At 41.3% G+C, this 23,659-nt stretch overlaps 1 protein-coding gene across 1 annotated transcript in view; it reads left to right on the top strand.

Moving 5' to 3' along the window:
- The window catches only part of LOC109921924 (ADAMTS-like protein 1), a 499,722-nt gene that overhangs the window by 367,516 nt on the left and 108,547 nt on the right, over positions 1 to 23,659 (top strand). Inside the window, exons 15-16 of the mRNA XM_048595307.1 lie at positions 16,629 to 16,930; positions 22,426 to 22,555. Coding sequence (XP_048451264.1) covers positions 16,629 to 16,930; positions 22,426 to 22,555 — 432 coding nt within the window. The remainder of the gene's footprint in view (positions 1 to 16,628; positions 16,931 to 22,425; positions 22,556 to 23,659) is intronic.

Here is a 23,659-nt window from a genome sequence, read left to right as displayed (position 1 = left end):
AAGGGTCTAGGCCTGAAACGTCAGCTTTCCTGCTCCTCTGATGCTGCTTGGCCTGCTGTGTTCATCCAGCTGTACAACTTGTTATCTCATGATGAAATTAATAAGTACTATAAAGCATTATCTTCTCAGCAGGATTATAAAAATAATTGATTAGATCCAACATGGATGTGTACAAGACACACTCACTGAAGGCATGGAAAGGAGTCTCGTCAGCAGTTAATGTCATACTGCACTCAAGTTACCTAGAGTCATAGAGCTACACAGCATGGAAACAGACCCATCAGCCCAACTTGTCCATAACAACCAGGTATCCTAAATTAATCTTCTCCCGTTTGCCAGCATTTCGCCTGTATCCCTCTAAAGCCTTCCCATCATTTACCCATAAGATGTGTTTTAAATGTTGTAGTTGTACCAGCCTCCACCACTTCCTCTGGCAGCTCATTCCATACGCACCACCCTCTGCAGGAAGATGTTGCCCCTTGGGTCCCTTTTAAATCTTACCCCTCTCACCTTAAACCTATGCTCTTTAGTTTTGGCCTCCCTCACCCCAGGGAAAAGACCTCAGCTATTCATCCTATCAATGGCCCTCATAATTTGATAAACCTCTATAAAGTCACCAATATTCAGCCTCCAATGTTCCAGGGAAAATAGCCGCAGCCTATTCACCCTCTCTGTGTAGCTCACACCCTCTAACCCCGGCAACATCCTTGTAAATCTTTTCTGAATCCTTTCAGATTTCACAACATTCTTCCTATAACAGGGAGACCAGAATTGAACACAGTATTCCAAAATTGGCCTAACCAATGTCCTGTACAGTTGCAACATGACATCCTAACTTCTGTACTGAATGCACTGACCAATAAAGGCAAGCATACCAAATGCCTTCTTCCCTATCCTGTCTACCTGTGACTCTACTTTCAAGGAACTATGAACCTGCACACCAAGGTCTCTTTTATCAGCAACACACCCCAGAACTTATTTGCCTTTCCAAAATGCAGCTCTTCACATTTATCTATATTAATCTCCATCTGCCACTCCTCGGCCCATTGACCCATCTGATCTAGATCCCATTGTACTCTGAGGTAACCTTCTTCGCTGTCCACTACACCACCAATTGTGGTGCCATTTGCAAACTTACTAGCCATCCCTCCCTATGTTCACATCCAGATTATTTATGTTAATGACAAAAAACAGTAGACCCAGCACTGATCGTTGTGGCACACTGCTGGTCACAGGCCTCCAGTCTGAAAAGCAACCCTCCACCACCACCCTCTGTCTTCTACCGTCGAGCCAGTTCTGTATCCAAATGGCTAGTTCTCCCTGTTAACCAGTCTACCATGGGTAACATTGTTGAACGCCTTGCTGAAGTCCATACATCTCCAATTGCAATTGCAAAAAAAATTTATTGAAGCCAACAACTGAAGCAGGAAGAGGTGACAAAATCAAAATGAAATGGCAGAAAACCTTTGAGAAAGCAGCCAACTCATGATCAGAGCTGAATATTAGAGAAACCAGTCAGAATCCGCACACACAATGCTGTCAACAAAAGTCAGCCCTTTTGGCGATTTGGTACCTGAATAGTCATTGAATCAATGAGGTCACAGCTAACAGAATGGCCTTTCAAGCCATATGCCAGTCAAAAACAAGCACCTATCTACTCTAATCTCATTTCTCAGTGCCTCATCCATACCTTGTATGCCTAGTTATTGCAAGTGCACATCTACGTATTACTTAAATGTTATTAGGGTTTCTATCTGTACCACCCTTTCAGTCTGTGAGTTCCAATTCCCACCTCTCTCTGGGTGAAAAAAATATTCCTCACATCCCTGTAACCTCCTACCCTTTACCTTAAATCTATGCTCCCAGTCATTGATCCCTCCACCAAGGGGCAAGTCTCTTCCTATCTACCCTATCTATGCTTCCCCCCCCACCCTGCCAAATAACTATACACATCTCAATTGTGTTCCTCCCCTGCTCCAAGGAAACCAACCCCAGTCTGGCCAATCTCTTTCCATAACTAAAACCCTGCAGCCCAGGCAATATCCTGGTAGGTCTCCTCTGTACCCTCCCCAGTGTCACCACATCCATTCTATAATATGGATGCAGATTCCAGAACTGCACACAATGTTCTAGCTGTGAGCTAGCCTTTTATTTATTCAGTTACAGCATAACCTCCTTATTCTTAAACTCAGTGCCTCAGCTAATAAAGGTAATCATCCTATATGCCTCCTTAACCACTTTATCTACCTGTCCTGTTAACTCAAAGGACTGACGTACATGCACACTAAGGTCCCTCTGATCCTCTGTGCTTCCCAGGGTCCTACTGTCCATCAGATATTCCCTTACCTTTTTTGTCCTGCTCAAATGCATCACCTCACACTTATTCTAATTGAAGTCTATTTGCCACTGATCAGTCTGTATATATCATTCTGTAATCTAAGGCTATCCTCTTTGACATTTACCAACCTACCAATTTTTTTTTATCATCCATGAACTAACTAAGCAATCCTCCTACATTAAAGTCTAAACCATTCAAATATACTACAAACAACAAGGGCGTCCACACTGATCCCCGCAGAGCCTCAGTGGGCACAGGCTTCCAGTGACAAAACCACCCCGAGCTTTCATCTCTTGTTCTTGCTACTGCCAATTCTGGATCTAATTTGTGGATTTCCCTTGGATTCCATAGGCTCTTACCTTCACTATCAGTGTCCCATCCGGGACCTTATCAGAAAGCCTCACTGACGTCCAAGCAGACTGAATTGAATGAATTGTATCTGTTTACAAACCTGTTCACCAGTTTGAAAAATTCAATCATGTTGGTCAGACATGAACTCCCTTATGCTGACTGTTCTTGATTAATCCATGCCTTTTCAAGTGCGGATTAATTCTGTCCCTCAGAACTGCTTGCAATAATTTCCCCATGACTGAGGTTAGACTGGCTGGTCTGTAGTTTCCTGTCTTACCCTGTGCTCCCTCATTGAATAATGATACCACGTTGACTGCTTTCCAAACTTCTGGGACCTCTGCTGTGGCCAGAGAGGAATTGAACATTATCATCGGTGCAAAAACAGAAATTGCTGGAAAACCTCAGCGGGTCTGTGGTGAGAAATCAGAATTAATGTTTCGGGTCCAGTGACCCTTCTTCAAAACTGATGGTAGCTAGGAAGAAGTTATTTTTAATGCAGAAAATAGGGTTGATGGAGGGGGTAAGGAGTAAATGATAGGTGGAGATTGAGCCCAAAGAGAAAGAAGAACAGTTGGACAGAGACAGGAGTGGATTACAATCAGCCCAGGTGAATGAATAGCTGCTAATGGGGATTATTGTCGATACAGTGTGGAGCTGGAGGAACACAGCAGGTCAGGCAGCATCAGAGGAGTAGGAGAGTTGATGTTTTGGGCCCAGACCCTTCATCAGGACTGGGGAGGGAGAAGGGAGCTGGGAAATAAATAGAGGGTAGAGGGGTGTGGCTGGGGGATTGCAGGTGGGATGGTGATAGGTGGATGCAGGTAGGGGTATTGGGGATTGGTCAGTGGGAAGGGTGGGGCAGACAGATGGGGAAGGAGATGGACAGGTAGTGTCAAGGAGGTGGGGATGAGAGGGAGTGTTGGATGTGGGATGGTGCTGGGTTTGGGGAGATTTTGAAACTGGTGAATTCTGTGTTTAGGCCATCAGGCTGTAGGCTCCCAAGGTGGAACATGACAGGTTGTTCCTCCAGTTTGTGTGTGGCTGAAATATTTGCTACAATCTTCCGCTCGTGCAAAGTGGATGATCCACCTCGACCTCTTCCAGAGGCCCCCAGCCACACAGATGCTGGCTTTCAGGCCATGGGCTCTGACAACTTTTCAGCAATGGTACTGAAGACTTGTGCTCCAGAACCTGTAGCAAACCTAGCCAAAATGTTCCAGTACAGTTCCAACAAAGGCATCTACACAACAAAGTGGGAAATTGCCTAGCTCTGTCTGGTACACATAAAGCAGGAAAAATCCAACCCAGACAATTAACAACCCATCAGTCTACTCTTGATCATCAGTAAAGTGATGGAAGGCATCATCAACAGTGCTATCAAGCAGCAGCTGCTCAGAAATAACCTGCTTAATGTTGGCCAGTTTGGGATCTGCCAGGACCACTCAGCTCCTGACCTCATCACAGCCTTGGTTCAAACATGGACAAATTAGCTGAATTCTGGAGGTGAGGAGAGAGTGACATGAAGGCTGCATTTGACCAACATGGCATCAAGGAGTCATTAAAAAACTGGCGTTGATGAGAATTGGGGAAAAGCCCTTCACTAGTTGGATGCATACCTGGTTTGGAACGCAGTGTGACACTAATAATGTGGGTTCAATTCTTGCACTGACATTAAGAATTCTCTTCTTCAATCTCTCCCCTCGCCTGAGGCACGGTGACCCTCAGGTTAAACCATCAGTCAGCTTTCTCTAATGAGAGAGCAGGCCTATAGCCTGTTAAGACCATGGCAAATTTACCTGAACTTGGCATAAAGGAAGATGGCTTTGGTTGTCAGATGTCAGTCAGCTCAGCTTCAGAACATTTCTGAAGGGGTTTCTCTAAATCAACTTCAGCTGCTTTATCAATGGCATTCCCTCCATCATAAGGTCAGAAATAGGGATGTGCACTGATGATTGCACAATGTTTAGCATCATTCCTGGCTCCTCAGATACTAAAGCAGTCCATGTCCAAATGTAGCAAGACCTGGATAATATCTAAGCTTAGGATGTAAAAGTGCCATATAATATTCACGCCACACAAATGCCAGGCAATGATCATCTCCATCACGATAGAATATAATCATCATTTCTTGATATTCAATGGCATTACCATCATTGAATTCCCCCATTAACAGTATACTGAGGTCACCCTTGACCAGAAATTGAACTGGACTAGCCATATAAATACAGTGGATACAAGAAGCAGCCAAAGGCAGGTATCTTGCAGCAAGTAACTCATTTCATGATTCCCCAAATTCCAGCTACAAGTCACAAGTCTGGAGTGTGATGGAATACCCCTCATGTCTGGATGAGTGAAGCTTCAACAGCACTCGAGCTTGACACCATCCAGGACAGAGCAGCCCGCTTGATTGACACAACATTTGCAAACATCCATGCCCTCAATCACCAACTTTCAGTAGCAGTAGTGTGTACCATATAGAAGATGCCCCACAGAAGTTCATCAAGGGTCCATAGCACCTTACAAACCCATGACCACTACCACCTCGAAGGACAAGGGCAGCAGATAAATGGGAACGTCACCACCTACATGTTCCCCTCCCAAGCACTGACCATCCTGACTTGGAAATGTGTTGACATTCCTTTAACGTTGCTTGTTTAAGAATCATAGAATCATAGAACCCCTACAGTGTGGAATCAGGCTATTCGGCCCAACAAGTCCACACTGCCCCTCCGAAGAGCATCCCACCCAGACCCATTAACTCCTGGAATTCCCACCCTAACAGCGTTGTGGGCTACATACAGCACATGGACAGTCGTGATTCAACAAGGTAGCTCACCACCACCTTCTCAAGGATGAGTAGGGATGGACAATAAATGCTGGCCCAGACAATGGCACCCACATCCCATGAATGAATAAAATAAAAATCCTGTTCTTAGATTCTGTCAGTTTTGTAGTAGGATAATGACTAAATTTTCAAACTGTCACTTACACAGTAACATGTTGAAATGCATTGCAGGCAGAAGTTATTTGTTGTTTGAAAGCTTAATAAGGCACAGCTGGGTAGATCATTATTCGCATTGTGTCATTTGGCAAAGCAGACGAGTGCCATAGAGCTTGTACTTTACAGAAACAAGGAATAATAATGAGTTAAAGTGACCAAGCAGTCTATCCTCTGTGTGCTTTATTTCAGTTCCAGTTCCTTTAGCTGGTTTGTTTTTAGGAACTTGTATTTCGTGCAAAAGCTTCTGCTGTCCTTGTGTGTTGTGCGATGGTACCGAGAGAAAGCTCTGACTACAAGTGGTGAAGAAACTTGGAGCTGGATGGACATCAAAGGGACCGTGCATTGCAGATATGGTCCATGCACTCAGCTTACACCATCAATTTGAGAGACATGAGGAACTAATTTATTTCAACTGCTTCTGACAATTAGTAGATTTGTGTGAAAATATGGACGACTGGAGTATATAACTCCATAATTTTCAAGTGCAGAACATTACTGGTGAAACTCCTGAGGATCTGGCATCTGAAGTATATATGACAATATTCACAATATACTAAAGAGTGATGCCCCTAACTGTATTGGTTAAAATTTGACATTGCCTGGAAACTATTTAGTTTGGGAGACTGGAGAAACTGGGATTATGCTCCAGACAGCAGAAGCTATTAGGAGGCATTCTAATAGAGTTACTTAAAATTTTGAGTTTTGATAGAGTAAATAAGGAGAAACTGTTTCCTCTGGCAAGCGCAATGGAAACCAAAGGGGGGAGAGTTTTATAGTAACGGACAAAAAGCTCCAGATGGGCAATTATTAAAATCTCAGAGATTTGTTAAGATCTGGATGCAACACCAGTAAGTGTGATGAAAACAGATTCCAGAGAGACCTCCAAAAGGCAATTGGATTTGTCATAATGAAATATGTGCAAATTTGAGATCCTAACACTGAGATCACAGTCTGTTTTTCATCCAGTGAATCACTTCAGTTAGGTAAATGATAAGCAACAATTCATAGGAGCCTAGGCTTAGGGGAAGTGGAGGAGGCCATTCAACTTTTCCAGCTTGTTTCATCATTCACTGAGGTCATGGTTAATCTTTATTTGTGCTTGTCATCAATGACTCAGTGGGTATCAGTCTTCTTCATGAACCAGAAAGGTATGGGTTCACGTCCCACTTCAGAATTTGAGTGTGGAAATCAATGCTGATATTCCAGTGCAGTACAGAGAGCTGTTGGATGTACCACATTTCAGATGATAAACTAAACTGAAGACTCACCAACTCACTGGGGAGCATGTGGAGGGTCTAATGGCATTATTTCAAAGAAGATTACACTAATGTCCTGGTCAGTATTTGTTGCTCAATCCACATCACAAAACAGATTATCTGGCAAATGTCACATTGTTTGTGAGAGTTTGCTGTGCAGAAATTAGTTTTTTTAGGTGGGGATGAGAGGGAGTGTTGGATGTGGGATGGTGCTGGGTTTGGGGAGATTTTGAAACTGGTGAATTCTGTGTTTAGGCCATCAGGCTGTAGGCTCCCAAGGTGGAACATGACAGGTTGTTCCTCCAGTTTGTGTGTGGCATCATTGTGGCACTGGAGGAGGTCCAGGATGGACCTGTCACCCAGGGAGTGGGTGGGGGAGTTAAAATGGTTGGCAACCAGAAGGTGTTGTTGATTATAACTTACGGAGTGCAGGTGCTCTGCAGATCTGTCACTGAGTCTCCGTTGGGTTTCACCAATGTAGAGGAGGCCACGTCAGGACTAATGGATACAGTAGACCAAGTTGGAGGATGTACAGGTGAACCCCTGTTGGATATGGGAATTTTGTCTAGGGCCTTGGATGGAGGTGAGGGGGGAGGTGTAAGGGCAGGTGTAGCACCTCCTGCGGTTGCAGGGAAAGGTGTCGGGTGTGGTGGGGTTAGTGGGGAATGTGGAGCAGACGAGGGAGTCGTGGAGTAAGTAGTCCCTATGAAAGGCAGATAGGGGTGGGGAAGGAAATATCTCTTTGGTGGTGGATGATGCACTAGATGCGGAGGTTGGTGGTGTGGTATGTGAGGATCAGGGGTCTCCATCTTTATTTTTGTTGGGGGGAGGGGGTTTGAGGACAGAAGTGAGGGCATTTTCTACCACCGAAGGGAGAAGTTGCGGTCCTTGAAATAGGAGGACATCTGGGATGTCCAGGAGTGGAACGCTCCATCTTGGGAGCAGATGGGGTGGAGGCGGAGGAATTGGGAGTAAGGGATCACATTCTTGCAGGAGTGTAGGTGACCGGAGGTGTAGTAAGGTAGCTATGAGAGTTGGTGTGTTTGAAATAAATGTTGCTGTTGAGATGGTCACCAGAGATGGAGACAGAGAGGTCCAGGAAAGGGAGGGAGGTATCAGAGATGGTCCAGGTGAGGTTTGAGGTTGGGGTGAAAGTTGTTAGTAAAATTGATGAACTGTTCAGTCTCCTCGTGGGAGCACGAGGCAGCACCGATACAGTCAAAGGTGTAGCAGAGGAAGAGGTGAGGAATGGTGCCGGTGTAATAGCAGGAGAGGGACTGTTCCACGTACCTTACAAAGAGGCAGGCATAGCTCAGACTCATACGGGTGCCCATAGCCTTTCCTTTGGTTTATAGGAAGTAAGTGGAGTTAAAGGACAAGTTGTTAAGGGTAAGGACAAGTTCTGTTAAATGGATGATGATTTCGGTGGAGGGGGACTGGTTGGGTCTGTGGGAGAGGAAGAAGCGAAGGGCTTTTAGGCCTGTGCGTGGGGAATACAAGTGTGCAGGGATTGGACATTCATGGTGAAGATGAGGTTTTGGGGGTCGTGGAATCGAAAGTCATGGAGGAGGTGGAGGGTGTGGGTAGTGTCCCAAAGATAGGTGGGAAGTTCCTGGACCAGGGAGGACAAGACAGAGTCAAGGTATGCAGAGATGAGTTCAGTGGGGCAGGAGCATACAGAGACAATGGGTCAGCTGGGGAAGTCAGGTTTGTGGATTTTGGGAAGGAGATAGAAGCGGGCGGTGCAGGGTTGGGAAATGATGAGCTTGGGAGCTGTGGGTGAAGGTCTCCTGAGGTGATGAGGTTATGGATGGTCTGAGAGACGATGGCCTGGTGGGATTATTCATGGCTAACAATGGGTAGTGTTTAATAGCAGACCATGTGATAACAAGGCCTGGTGTGTGGACATTGGGGTAAGAACATGGGTGAAGGTGCCACGTGCCCTAAAATCGTCGAATTTAAAAATTAAATCCAGAAGGCTGCAGAGTTCCCAAGTGGAAAATGTGGTGCTGTTTTTCCAGTGTTGGTTCCCCAGCTATTTCCTCCATTGCCTCACTCAGTAGCTTGGGATTCATTTCATCTGGAACTGCAGATTTATCTATTTTTACTTTTGTTGAAGTTGTCACCTTTATCAGCCATTGTGAATGTAAACAAGTAATGGTACCATCATCACAAAGTTATATGTTCACTGTAAGTAACTGATGAAGCAGATGTGATGTCACTAACTGCATGGGTACTGAATGACATTGGTCCCAGAGGTTGACCATTCCCCAAAAGGGGCAATAGATCAGCAACAACAATTACCACTGCACCAAAACTCGGCTTTGCAACGTCAGTTCCTGGAGAAGGAATGTCACTCCAGGAATGAGTAGACTCCAAGTGAAGTCATCAACAATGCGTATTAAAAGACCTACATTTTTTAAAGATTGTGCATTTGTGGATAGATGGATGTGGAACATGCTAGAATAATTAGTTTTTGTTCATGAGAGATGATTTTAATAATTGAACTTGTATTTTGGAGTAACTTTTAATGCATAATTTCTTTTGCTGTTTATTCTTTGAAGAGAAATACACTTGTTCATGAATTGTGACTTGCAGTAGCCATGTGATCTCTGATGTAGTTGCTCTCTGTTTAGCGACTTGAGGCAGAAGTCATTAAAGCCAACATATGGAACGTTATATGTACAGTTTGTCAGTGCAGCGTGTGGTATTCTTAGTACTGTATTTTTGGAATGTATGCCTAATACAGGATGCTCAGAGCAGTATTATTTGTTGCAGTATACATGTGCAATGCAAGAGATTTGGATCATATATATTTATTATCTGCTGATTGGAAACAGACATTTTATACCTTAATCTATTTGAACCCTTCATGCCACAACAGCATTCAGAAGTCATGTTACTAAACAGGTATCTTTTAAAAGAATTTCTATGGTTTAAATTCCTGAGTATAAGTGATTTAAGATTTTTGTTCGAATTGTTATAGTTTTGGCAAGAGCAGTGCAATAAATAACATCACGCTTCTGTGCTGTAAGCATTAAACTAACATTTAAATCTGGAAGCCATATGTAGGATATTATTAGCTCTTTAATGAAAAGAAATTGAAATATATTTTCAGAGATCCATACACAACATACATAAAAGCAAAAGACAGATCTTTAAACTCCACATATGATTCAGAAATATGTTGGTGCTAAAGTGAGACAGTAGTTTTGTTGTCATACACGATGTATTAAATTGACTAGAATGTGCGTGCATGGCTGTAATATTTTAACAAACCCACAAACAACAGGTCCTTCAAAACCACAAGCATATGTCAAAAATAATGAGGCTATGAATTCAGTTTTTTTGATAAATGTTAAGAATCTGTAATTCCTTTGGGAACAATTCTCATTCTGATTTCAACCAGTTTATTTGGTAAAGAACAGCTGCACCTAATCTGACCCAACTATAGAATTTTCTCTGCATCTTGATGTGTTCTTCTGGTTTTGTTTCTCCTTTCCACAGTCTAAAATGGAACAAGAAACTATTGGAAACAATGACCAACAGGCCTGGCACAGAGTGAAGTAGTGTATTTCAGATCCCTTCCCCCTATCTTCTGATACTGTGCATGATAGAAGCATTAAAGACACAAGTTACTAGAGGTGTTTTTGTTAATATTACTGATATTAAACCACTGCCTTCTCCCAGTTTACATCCAGCTAACTCAGGCTAGACTGTGTCCAGTCTAATGCTCATTAGCACTCTTACTTGAACACAAACTCATACTAAAGATCTCACACAGGATAGACACTTGCTTAATCTCATGCTCCTACTTGATTCATGTACATTGACCCATCTGCACGCACACAATCATTTACTTGTGCACAGGCACACTCCCACATGCTGCACGTACTACAACTACCCACCTTATGCATGGTCTCTTTCTTTCTCCCAATCTTCCACTCTTTATCTCTATTTTCTTCTGTCTCCCCCTTTACTCTCCATCTCTCTAACTCTCTCTGTCAGGCATATAGAGCAACAGGCCATTCACTGGCAATTACTTTCTGCCCTAGCCAGAGAAAACTGATAAACTATTCACATCTGTGTGGTTCATAGAAGCAGGAATTCTCATCCAGTCCCCACAGTTCCATCCTGGCCTTCTCTAGCTAACTCCAGTTTCCCCCTTCACCCACCACGTTTATAAGCTGGAGACGTGCCAGGTCATGTGATATTGTGCTGGAATTGATAGGTTGCTACAGGAAGCTTAGTGTCCAGCCACAACTGGGTCACCCAATCTCCATGATCCTGTGAGGATGTCTGTCACCATGGCGACTGCACTAAGTAAAAATCCACACCCACTGTTCTGTAATTGCCACCCCCTTCTCTTGGCCAGAATGTGTTAGTGTTCTCATTGACATCGGCGAGATATGTCGGCTGTCATTTGTCCCTCATGATGCTCTTTTCAATCTAGACTTTGAGCTCTTTTAAAGAAAATTTATCAACTTTCTCCACTCTGGGCCTCACTGATTTCTCTGTCTGATGCATGCAGGATTCATCCTGTTTTTTTCAATGCTTCTGAGATCCCTCACAGTTCCCATGTAATATACTTTCCTTCTCATTTCATCTCCATCCCTTCAATTCACCACTAATTTTGGCCTCCGAGTTGTATAATTGTCAAGGAGGCAGTGGGCGAATGGAGTGATTTGAACCTATTCAGAGAATGACCAGGAGTGATGTTTAGCCTGAATGGGTTAGATATACACAGGGAGAAAATAGTGGCCTATTATCTGTCATGATATCAAAAGCACCTCCACTATTTGCAGATTCAATGGTTCTGCCTTACACAGTATCAGATGATAACGAGGAAGGGATCTAAAATGCGATGTCCCCTTGTTCTAATGCTTTGCATTGTGCTATGCCAGACCCGTTGGTCATTGTTTCCACTTGTTTCCTGTTCAATTTCATACTGTGTAGGGGAATTCTGACTGCAGCATGCACCTCATTATTACATAGAAAGCACTTGGCTTCCAATGGCTATGTAAGAAAGAGGGTGGAATATAATCATTTAAAGTTGTTTACAAACTTCATTTCGTATTTGTTGCCAGTATCAAGCAACAGGATTATACAAGACCAATTTTTTTGTACTTTGACCAAAATGCAACTTTGCAAATAAACAAGCCTTTTTAAAAGATATAATTAGCTTTGTGTTTAGAACAGTTTTGCAAAAGTATACCATAAATAACCTAGCAATAGGGGCAATGTATTGAGCAATGGTTAATTATCAAAATTGTAGGTTGTGGATAAATATGGATCCTTAAAAGTAGGATGTCTTACTTAACAAGTATTTCAAGTAGTTTCAGAATTGGAGAAAGCTGCAACCTCTTCTGAAAACCAATGGAATCAGCAAATGTAGCAAATGCAAAGTCAAGATATATCCTGTCAAATCCAAATCACACCATTATAACCAAAAAATATGCATGAACTTCTCACCCTCGGAACAATATATTTACTAAGCACATCACCACACACAAGTATATCCTTATAAGATTGTTATCTGCATTTATTTTCATTCACAATCAAACACAAACAAAACCACCCTTGGTCGAGCTGTTTATTAAAAACTGCAGTTAAATCAGATTTGCTACAAATAATGTGATGTTATTCATTTTTTAATCTATTAGTTGAATAGTACAAGTACTAATGTGGAAGTATTCATTGTGCTCACTTTTTATGTGGAACACATATGCTGTATTTCTGTGGAATTTCTGTTAGACAAGGATATTGGCTACGCCATGTAAATGTGAGCTAAGGGTTAACAATGTACAGCTGAAGCTGATGTTGCCTGTTACTGTTACTGCCTGTTGTCTTAGCTCTTTTATGATGCAGCGGTAGTGTCTCTATCCCTGGATCAGAATGCGCGGGTTCAAGTTCCATCTGCTCCAGAGGTGTGTAATAACATCTCTGAACAGGTTGAATAGAAAAATAGGTTACTGCCTGTTGTGACTTGAATAAACAAAAGATTTGCAGCTTGAGTTTCAAAATTGCAGTGATTTTTTTTTTGTAGTTTTGTTTTGTTACTGCTCTCTGTCTGAGAACGGAATCCAGAGCAGAGAGAGAGAATACATTGCTCACACTGACTTTAACAAAACGTTTGAATAGCTCCCAGTCTAAGCATGTGACTACTGCTCTCCCAGTGTTAGCAAAACTGGAATCATTTCACACGCAATGTATGGACTTGATTTTTTTTCCTACAAAAGTGTTTGTAATGTAAAAAAGTTGAAATGGAATTATTTTATTTAGCATTGTAAAAAAAGTACTTTTGATATGCTGTTTCATTGGATCATGTGATCAAGCTACTTCTTTCACACAAATGTTCTCTTTGATGAATTATTTTTAAATACGATGACTATGATATAGACAAAGTTGAAAACAAACTTCATCTGTGACCTTCAGCAAATAGTGCTGACCATTTCAGCTGGGTGTTTGTGGCTGAGGAAGGAATGTTAAAATTGGAATTGGTTAGATGGGGGTAGGAAGGGGGTTGATTGTTTTACTTCAACTATCTCTACCCCTGATTTGCACCATCAAGATGACTGTCCCAATGGACAGTTTCACCATAAGATATGATAGTGAGCAATGAGATATCATTAATAGCCTTTCAATCTGTGTTGAGTTAACTGTCTTCATCTATAGTGAAGCAAGATGATACAATTTGGTTCATTCTCACTTCAGGGACAGTATCTTGGCAGAAGGCATTGTTTCATCCACTGTACAAGTTACCACACAACAATGGTATGAAAGTTAGGCTTTTTTGTAATTATGTCACGATTGTTTCACCGGAATTAATGCCCAGAGAATGATAGTAAAAACTATCCCTCATGTCCCTACATTAGAAAGGCAAGTATAGCTAAAGCTCCAATCATTGGCATGAACCATTTCTGAAGAATGCAAGGACCTTAGCCTTGCACAATGGATTCAACTGCCAACATGGATTGTCTAGGTGTATCCACGAGAAATGGAAACATGGAGTGGCACCCAAAACTGACTTTTACTCAGGAAAAGAATGTGGTCTGCAATCATTAATCACTATGCCCGAAGTTGGAATATTAGTCTCAGGACTTTGCTCCCTGGGCGGGTGCCCAGCACCAGGAAATATTCTGGCTCCCCAGACCTGCCTCAGCAGAAAAAGAATGGCCTGAACTGTGAGATCTACATTTCAGTGTGTGCTCCATTCAGGCCCTCCGCCCCAGAAATAGTATGGTGGGAGCCAGAAGGTTTGCCAAACGTCAAGGTGGACTGGTTAAAAAGCCCACTCACTTCTCTGGGAGGTCATCCCAGTTGTGTCTTTCAATGCTAGGACTTCTAGTCCTCACCCCTGTACGCATTCTCCATGCCAACTCAACGCAACCCATGGCCCACCCACGCTAGTGGACTTTATAACCCTCCAAGCCACTCATGCGCCTCCACTTAGCCCCTCAAACCCTCTTATTGCCTCTATGCAACCTCATCGGCAAGCCATGACCGCTGCTTATTCTCATGGCCCATTGTTGCCCCCATCAATTTAATGCCAACTCATCTCGACCCAGGATTTTGCACCCACCAGCTTTTGCCTTTCCATGCTCCATACCAACTCACCCATTATCATGATGGGCAAACCTCAAGAGCCATGCTGATATCAAGTAAAATAAATTTCATACATCTGTTATAAACTTCACTACATTAAAGAAATCATTGTTGAAAGGCCGTTCAATAGATTTAAATCCATATTAATTCCTTAAAAACAAACATTTTTATTCATAAACCCACATCAGTCAGCTAATCTCATCATAACCTCTTGGAGCTGTGAAGTAAATTGGGAATTTTATGTCTATCCATTGTGAAAATGACATATTTTAGGAGTTAACCAGTCATAATATTATAATGATAGCACAAATGGTTATGTCAACAAACAGCAATTGAAACTGTAAGCCCTACTTTTTCTGAACTCAGATATAGTCAGGTTGTCCTTTTTTCAAAATTTAAAGATCAGGGATGTACATAATTTCGCAGCTGGACAACTACACATGCTTTATCTGTTTTTATAAGCATTTACATCTGCACTAAAAAAAATCAGGCCCACACTCCAGCAAAAATGAGGTCTCTTGAACTCAACACTGATTTCAAATGGTCTTCCTGGGTTTGGGTTTCCATAGTATGCGAGTCACATCCCATTCCTTGTTCCTCTGCCAGCAAAAATAGGATCTGACAGAAATGGGGCTGGGACTCCTGAATTATAAATACAGTACAAAATCTACACCTTGGTTTCAAAGACACAGCTAAAGATATGAAAGCATATTGCTTTTAGTACAGATGTAAGGATTCTGGTTTGCGATAATTAAGTTGCTGATTTATAGGTGGTTTGAATCACCCCCAGATCCCTGGTTCTGACACTGGACTTATTTAGGAATTTGAAATGAAGAAGGCAGTAGAGGTGTTTCAGGCAAAAAGAAACTCTGTGTTTGTTAAATACACAAGGTAAGTATAATACAAGAAATAAACGCAAATGTAATAAACAGCGAAACTGACACAATCAACTAAACAGAGGACAGTAATTAAATCCACTAGTAAACACAGATTAAACAATATTAGAATCGAAACAGCAGTTTCAATCACAGAAACTTTAATCAGACCTCCTAATCTTGGGGTTCCTGTACTGTCATCACCTGCCCTCCCCTCTCTGCATAGGTAGGTTGGATATTTTGGGGTCTCGAGAGTTTCAGCTGACCACTAAGGAAAATACAGGTTTAAAGTGCATCTGGTTGCTGAGGTTCTTGCCATTGGTTCTCTTGGCTCGGAACTGACCTGTGTCTGGAAGCTACTGTTCAGATAGCGTTTGGTTGACTTCCCCCCCTCTCGGTTGCGATGATGCCCTTGGTTTGTCTTCCCAATTCAGCTTCTCTGTCCAGCCTCTGTGGTTCTTGGTTGTGAAGCTGCTTGTTGGGGTTGGTACCTTTGGGGAAGCTGTTTCTGCAGAAGGTTGTTGATGAAAAGGCTCTCCCTTGGTGAGATCAGGCCTGGCAGTTATACAGACTGTGTGTTCTGTTATCTCCTGTGGTGTCCATTGTGTTTCTTGTGTTCCCTTTGAGATCAGTTGGCTCCCTGATAGTTAAGAGTACATGTAAGTGGATTCTGATTGAAGTTGAATGTCCAGTATCTGTATAGGTTCCAAATTGCCTGAGTTGCGTAGTCAAAGATTTAAAAGTTAGTTTCAGTCTAGAGTACTATGTCTGGTTGTTTGTTCTCATGGAGTGGAGGTGTGTATTGGAATTCCAGTTTTAACAATAGTCCCAGACTAAAGTCATTTTGGCTCTGTGTATTTGTTGTAGCGTGAGCTCAAGCTTTTGTCCAGTATTTTAGATGTTACAAAAGTCCAGGGTCTTGTCTAGTATTTTAGATGATGGGGATTCTTGCTCAATTCTATACAAATGTTTAATCATTTTATCCACTTTTTTTTCCAGATGTTTAACTTATTGCTCACACAGCTGAAATTTGTTGGTTTAGTCTTAATTTCTGAATTACTACAGCTATTTTTCTTTTTACAAGTAAAATTATTTGCCATTTCTGAAAGGTATTAGTATAATTGCTCATTTCATTTGAGGCTATTGGAAGGTTTTTATTATTTTGGCTAACTCTTGATGCATTCAATAAATTGTGTGCTCAGGTTTATTCCACAGCACTGGTCTCCATGTAGCAAAACCTGTGGAGCTGGCAGTCAGAGTCGCAAGGTCAAATGCCAAGTGCTTCTGTCATTTTCTCAATCGGTGGAAGACCTGCCAGATGATGAATGTGAAGGTCCAAAACCACAGATGGAACGAGCCTGCTACACTGGACCATGCAGTGGGGAAGCAGTAGAATACGACGTTGAAGACGCAGAATTACTGTACACCAATTTGCAGGATTTTGATGAGCTGTACGACTGGGATTATGAGGGTTTCACCCAGTGTTCAGAATCATGTGCAGGAGGTAAGAAAAACTCTGACATATCTTGCAAGTACAGGAACATAGAACAGCACAGCACAGGAACAGGTCCTTCAGCCTACTATATCTGTGCCAACTATGATGCTATTCTAAACTAATCGTATCTGCCTGCACAGGGTCCATATCCCTTTATTCCTTGCCAGTCAATCTGTCTGTCTAAATGCCCCTGGAATGAAAACAGAAAATGCTGGAAATGCTCAGCAGGAAAAGCAATACTGCCAGATCTCTTCAGTGTTCCAACATTACTATCACTCCTACCACCTCCCCTGGCAGCACATTCCAGGCACCTACTTACCCTCTGTGTAAAAACAACTTGCCTCGCATGTCTGCTTTAAACTTTCCCCCTCTCACCTGAAACCTATACCCGCTGCTATTTAACATTTCCTCCATGGGAATTCTATCCACTCTATCCATGCCTCTCATGATTTTATATGCTTCTATCAGGTCATCCCTCAGTCTCTGCCGTTCTAGCAAAAGTAATCCAAGTTTGTCCAACCTTTCCTCAAAACAAATTCGTTGTAATCCAGGCAACATCCTTGTAAACCTCCTTTGCACCCTCTGCAAAGCCTTCACATCCTTCCTATGTGGCGCCCAGAACTGCATATATACTCCAAACGTGGCCTGACTAAAGTTTTATACAGATGCAACATGACTTGCCAACTTCTATGCTCAATGCCCACACTAATGAAGGCAAGCATGCCGTATGCATTATTTATCACCTTATCCACTTGTGTGGCCACTTTGAGTGAGTTATGTACTTGCATTGCATCAATGATCCTGATGATCCTGCCATTCACTCAATAATTTCCTGTTGTATTTGACCTCCCAAAATAAAACACCTGACACTTGTCTGGATTAAACTCTATCTGCTATTTTTCTACCCCACTTTCCAACTGATCTATATTCTGCTGTACTTGACAATCTTCCTCACTACATTTATCAAAAGCTACATATATTTGAAAAACAGGGCCATGATTTTCTTTAGACAGCAAAGAACATGTACTAGTATTGCAACTGTTTCAATTGAACTAAATAGTCTGCAGCAATTCTCTAGTTCATTGCTCAGAGCAATGTCTTGACGAATCATAGTCAACCTTCCTGGTTTAAATTTCGACAAAGCTTAGCATTTAACACTCAATTATCATCTAATGGTTCGTTCCCCATGGCAGCGCCTCTGCCAAACAGAATCCACTTACCAACCAAAAAGTTTTCTCTTTTCATGCAGTATAAAATGTTGTTCCACTTTACCTCTTCATTCTTGTGTATGTCCTGATGTGTTCAAGATAGAAAGCTTTGACAAAATGTGTTCTTTTTCTTGCAGCAGTGCTCTATAACACCAAATAAATTTAGTCATTTGGGAAAATAGATTAAGACAGAACACTATCCGATCGTCTTATAAGTATATTGCTTAATAGCAGTCAAGTTTTACTTCCAAAGCATTTCAATCTATTAGCTTGTTATGTGCTTTGTACCTTGCCCCATTTGAATTAATTCTTCACTTAACCTAACCGAAGAGAGATGCTCAAAATTGAGGGAATGGAATGAAAACAGAAAATGCTGGAAATGCTCAGCAGGTCAAGCAATACTGCCAGATCTCTTCAGTGTTCCAACATTCCTTTGTAAGTCCAGGTTTGCAGCCTCTGCATTCTTTTGCTTGAGTATGAGGAATGGAGCTGTTCTGAATTGAGAGGACAGGGACTAATTGTGATAACATTACTTTGTAAACAGTATTGCGGTACCAGTAATAAACAATCAAGCACTGAGTAAATTGATAAATGTTCATTAGCTTTGACTAATGCCTAGTAAGTAATGAAAGTCAAATGTACTTTAATTACTGAAGCAATTTTAAACTGTGCTAACCAAAAGGAAAATGTTTGCTTAGTGAATCATGGTCTAAACTCAACAGTAAACATTGTTAGCTGAGAAGTTAATTTTATTCAAAAAACTTATTTTCATATAGAACTCAAAGGCAGCCATTAATTTAAAGGTATGTTAAACTGAGCAGGAAGCACTGATTAATGCAGAATTCTCAAGTAAACTCCCATTTATGTTGCACAGTTCACTCACTCAGTGATAGTAAAATTTTCCCATTAGATGTGATTCTTCCTTTTATTACCTGAATATCTGCTGGAGAGTGGAAGTGGTATAAAGGGTACAGATATAACGCAGCCACTGGTGAGCAGGAATATGTTAGTATAATCACATACTTACATTGTCTCCAGAGACAGTCTCTGACTCAAGGAGGTACTGTTCAGAAGGAACTAGTTACTCACTTGGCATCCACTTAGTGTTTAGAATAGTTACGACTGTCATCACATGTCACAAAACAATTACAGTTTTTTATTCTGAAGTGTGCAGATGCCTGCAATCTCTCTTTGCAGAGGGAGTGTGATGAAATATCCACAACTTGATCATTCTGATCTTTAGTCCATTCCACTGGTACAATGTTTGCACAGGAAACTTTATGTAGATTGAATACTGCTGGCCCATTTGCAAAGTAGATGTTATCTTGAATAGAGATATATAATTCCAGACAATACAAGATGTAAAGAATGGCAAGAGCTTCTAGCAGTCCTACAGTGGAATGTGCTTCTGCCTGTTCTGTGACAAATAATTCCTAAAAGGTAGTGCTCAGGAGGCCTGCTGGAGAAATGAAGGTATCAAATGTGTGTTTGTATAAAGGTTACACTCAACTGAGAAGCATTCCTGTGGTCCTTTGAAATGATGGTGGCTTTACCTTTACATTTATATCGGTCACAGCAGCAGAACCCTGGCAATGCTTGTGGCAGAGTCTTCACCTGCCTCAGTCTGTCCCCTGTCCTAATTTCCTTAGTTAGTAATTCATGTCACTGGATAAGGGCTGACAGCTCTAGTATCAGAGCAACTAGAATCCTGAAAATCCAGGAGTACAATCTTGCTGCTTCCTCGGCCAGGCTGTACCAGTAGAGTCAACAATGATATTTATGCAAGAACATGGAACATGACTCTAGCATGTTAGAACTACAAAAATGTTTACCTGATAGCTGCCTTAACAACTTTGTGCCAATTATCAGTATGGTGAAAGGAGGAATTCCTAAAGTGTCATCATGAGCCTTTCAAAATCAAGGAAAGCAGTGGCCTTGAATGAATTGCAAGAGACCTGGAATAAGCTGACTAGGGCGAATCATAGAAGTCTACATAAATTCTAGACACACTAAAAACGTGACCATAATTTACGAGAATTTTACATTGTTTGAAAATGAGCTAGTTCAGTCTCGGTATTAAATTTGATTAAAGAAAATTGTGACGGTGTGAGGAGAAAACTAGTTGAGGTGGACAATACATTAAGGATTATGACTGTACATAAGTAATGGTTAGATTATAAAGAATTGCTATCTTGTTTACGGAACTATACTTTCCTTAGGGTTCAATGCTCTTGCCCCTCCCCCCTAAAAAAGTCACTGAATCGTGACTGACGAAGAAAGTTAAGAATGTATAAAATTAAAACAAAAGACCTATAAAGGTGCCAGAATTAGAATTAAACCTATTGATTAGAAAATTTTAGAATACAGCATATGAGGACCAAAAAAACTGATAAATGAAGATATAATATGAAGTAAACAAGCAGAAAGCGGACTGTAAAAACTTCTTTTGGTACTGTACATACAAAAAGGAAGCTTTTACCAAGACAAATGTGAAGCAAATTACAGGCGGTGTCAGGAGAATTAAATGGGAGGAATTGATAAGTAGAGAAGTCGCATGATTAATTTTTGTCTATCTTCATTAAAGAAGATATAAGAAATTTCCAAAAATTAGAAATCCAAGGAAATAGGGAGATTGAGGAATTTAAGGAAATTAATGTCAATAAGAAAATTGTATTGGAGAAATTATTGGGACTGAAAATTGCTAAGTCCCAAGATCTGACACTCTACATCTGAGAGTGTTGACAGAGGTAGTTGTGGAGAAGATAGACACATCGGTGATAACCTTCCAAAATTCTACAAATTCTGCAATGGTTCCAGCAGATTGGAAGGAGGAAATGGGATGGAGAAGGAAGACTCTGAACTTCAGACTATTTGCCTTATGTCAGTAATAAGAAAAATGTTAGATTATATTATGAAAATGAGATAAAGGACACTTGAATATTGATGATCTGATCAGGCAAAGTCAGCATGGATTTAAGAATGAGGAATTCAATTGAATAACCTGTGGAAGGCCAACAGCAAACAGAGTAGGGATAAATGAATCATTTTCTGTTTACAAAATGTAATGTCTTGAGTGCCACAGAGTTCATTGCTGGGGCCTCAATTTTATTTGCAAATTATTTCAATAAATTGGCTGAAGGAACCAAAGATATGGTTGCTAATTTTCCTGATGACACAAGGATGGGTAAGAAAATAAGTTGTGTGGAGGATATAAAGATGCTTGAGAAGGATAAAGATAGATTAAGTGAGTGGACAAAGACCTGGCAAATGGAGTATAATGTGGGAATATGTCTAATTGACCATTTTTGGAGGAGTAAAAAAAAGAAACCTATTATCTAAATGGTGAGAGATTACAGTGCTCCAAGATGCAGAGGAATCTGCGTGTCCCAATGCATGAAGCACAAAAGGTTAGTATGCACTTAAGTCAAATAATTATGAATAAATCAAGGTGCATGGTCAGACCGCACAATTAGGCCAGTGCTAATTATCTACCCTTTGAGCTGGCCAATGCATATTATACCTTTCCCAGAATTTAGGATGCTACATTAGGTTTTTATATGGCCAATAGTGAAATGAAGAAGGTTATCACAAAACAGAACTCTTCAAGAATCAGGTTCTGAACTCAAAGCAAATGAAATGTAAGTCAACTCTCCTGGCCTTAAGGCACTGATATAGGGCTCAATTTAGGTAGTCTTCAACCAAGCTTGCCAGAGCTCTGCTGAACTGTCATTTAATTAACTGGCAGGTATTTGTGCAAATCATTGTGAAAAGATGCGCATTTTTAATTGTTGCTTATAATGAACAAATCAAATAATATAGCTTCAAGATGGTGCATGCCTCTTCATTTCCATCTCTGTCTGTGAAGTTCTCCAAATACATCAGGCCCATTTCATCCTCCTTTCCACATGCAATTAGTGTTTCCTGGGAAGCTTCAGACCTGTTACTCTCTACTATCTCTGTGTCAAATTGGCTTTTTCCAAAAAAAAAGGCAGCATACTGAAATAATACAGAACACAGTTACGTTAAACGTAGTAAGTGCAGGGATATTATAAAGAGTGTTGCTGAATATGTACCTTTGAATATGTAATACAAGGAAACATTTCAAACATTTCCTATGATCTTGAAAGGAAGCTTGATAGAAGACTCTTGATTACATGCTTGGGATGAGTAATGTACTTTTGTCACTGATTCCTTCTCTAGTTACTACTTTTACTGAAAATTGTCACTTTTGACACTGATTCCTTCTCTAGTTACTACTTTTACTGAAAATCGTTTGATGTTATAAATTCTAACTAGGTGTCCAAGAAGCGAATGTGGTTTGCCTGAATAAACAGACTCGAGAGAAAGTGGATGAAAGTTTTTGTGTCATCCATCGCCACCCTCCACAGCTCCTTAAAGTCTGCAACCTGGGACCATGTCCTCCAAGGTAATTAATTTTCAAAGTTTTTCTGTTTTGTAATACGCTTCTACATTTCATATTGGCCACAATGACCTGTTGTAGGGTCCTCAGTTCCTCCAAGGTCATCTTACATTCATTTATGTGCTTGTTTAGTTTGTTTTTAACTATTAAAACAAATGCTCATTACTTGTATGTTAGCTAGTTAATCAGTGCATGGTAATCTCGCATGCCACCGAGTCCAACCCCTCTGATTACTTGTTTCACTGATATATTCAACCAGTTCAGTTCTCTTCCAATTATCCTTGACTGACATATGAAGTGTTCCCTACTTCTATTGAGCCTTTGACATCCCTGCTGGATATCTGTATAACAACAATGGATATCTGTATCTTCCCCAAACACAGTAAAGTTGGTTCTCCACACGGTGTAAAGTGCAATTCAACCAATCAGTTCCTTATCCAGTAAAGTCAGCCTGATTGATTTGGTTTATTGTCGGATGTGGAGCAGGATAATGCCTGCTGCAGGACCAAGGAGGACAGCACTGCATTTGGGGAAGGGGAAGGGTGAACAGGCACTGGTCTGATCTCAGCCAAGAGTGAGCTCATTTGAAGAGAGGATGAAATGGGTGGTTGATTGGGAATTGTGGAGGAAAGGAGTGTGAAATCCCGGGTTGCCTGTTATTTCCTTGGGAATATGGGGTAGGGGAATCTCCAAGGCTTTGGGGACCTTCAGATGGATGTCTGGAGGCCTCAAGGAAGGTGTTGGGGGAGAATCGGAGACATGGGGAGAGGGTGGTGGTGTTTCCCAGGCAGGCATGCTGAACTCAATGGATAGCACAAAAGCCTCTACTCCTGAATATAGTAATGTTCATTTGGATGTGAGGAGACTTGGGTATCTCGACCAACCACATAGTTAAAATTAAAAACTTGAATGTCAATGAAGTTTGCAGCATTTTTGGCTAAAATAACTGCTCTACCTAACTCCGTAGCCAACTTTATGCCCTCTACCAGTATTTGCAATATCTGAGACAACAAGGTGCAGGGCTGGATGAACACAGCAGGCCAAGCAGCATCATAGGAGCAGAGAGGCTGACGTTTCGGGCCTAGACCCTTCATCAGAAAAGGGGGAGGG

This window comes from Rhincodon typus, chromosome 3 (assembly GCF_021869965.1).
Source record: "Rhincodon typus isolate 14 chromosome 3, sRhiTyp1.1, whole genome shotgun sequence".
Taxonomy (NCBI): Eukaryota; Metazoa; Chordata; class Chondrichthyes; order Orectolobiformes; family Rhincodontidae; genus Rhincodon; species Rhincodon typus.
The sequence above is the reverse complement of the archived record's forward strand: the minus strand, read 5'-3'. Positions and strand labels throughout refer to the sequence as shown.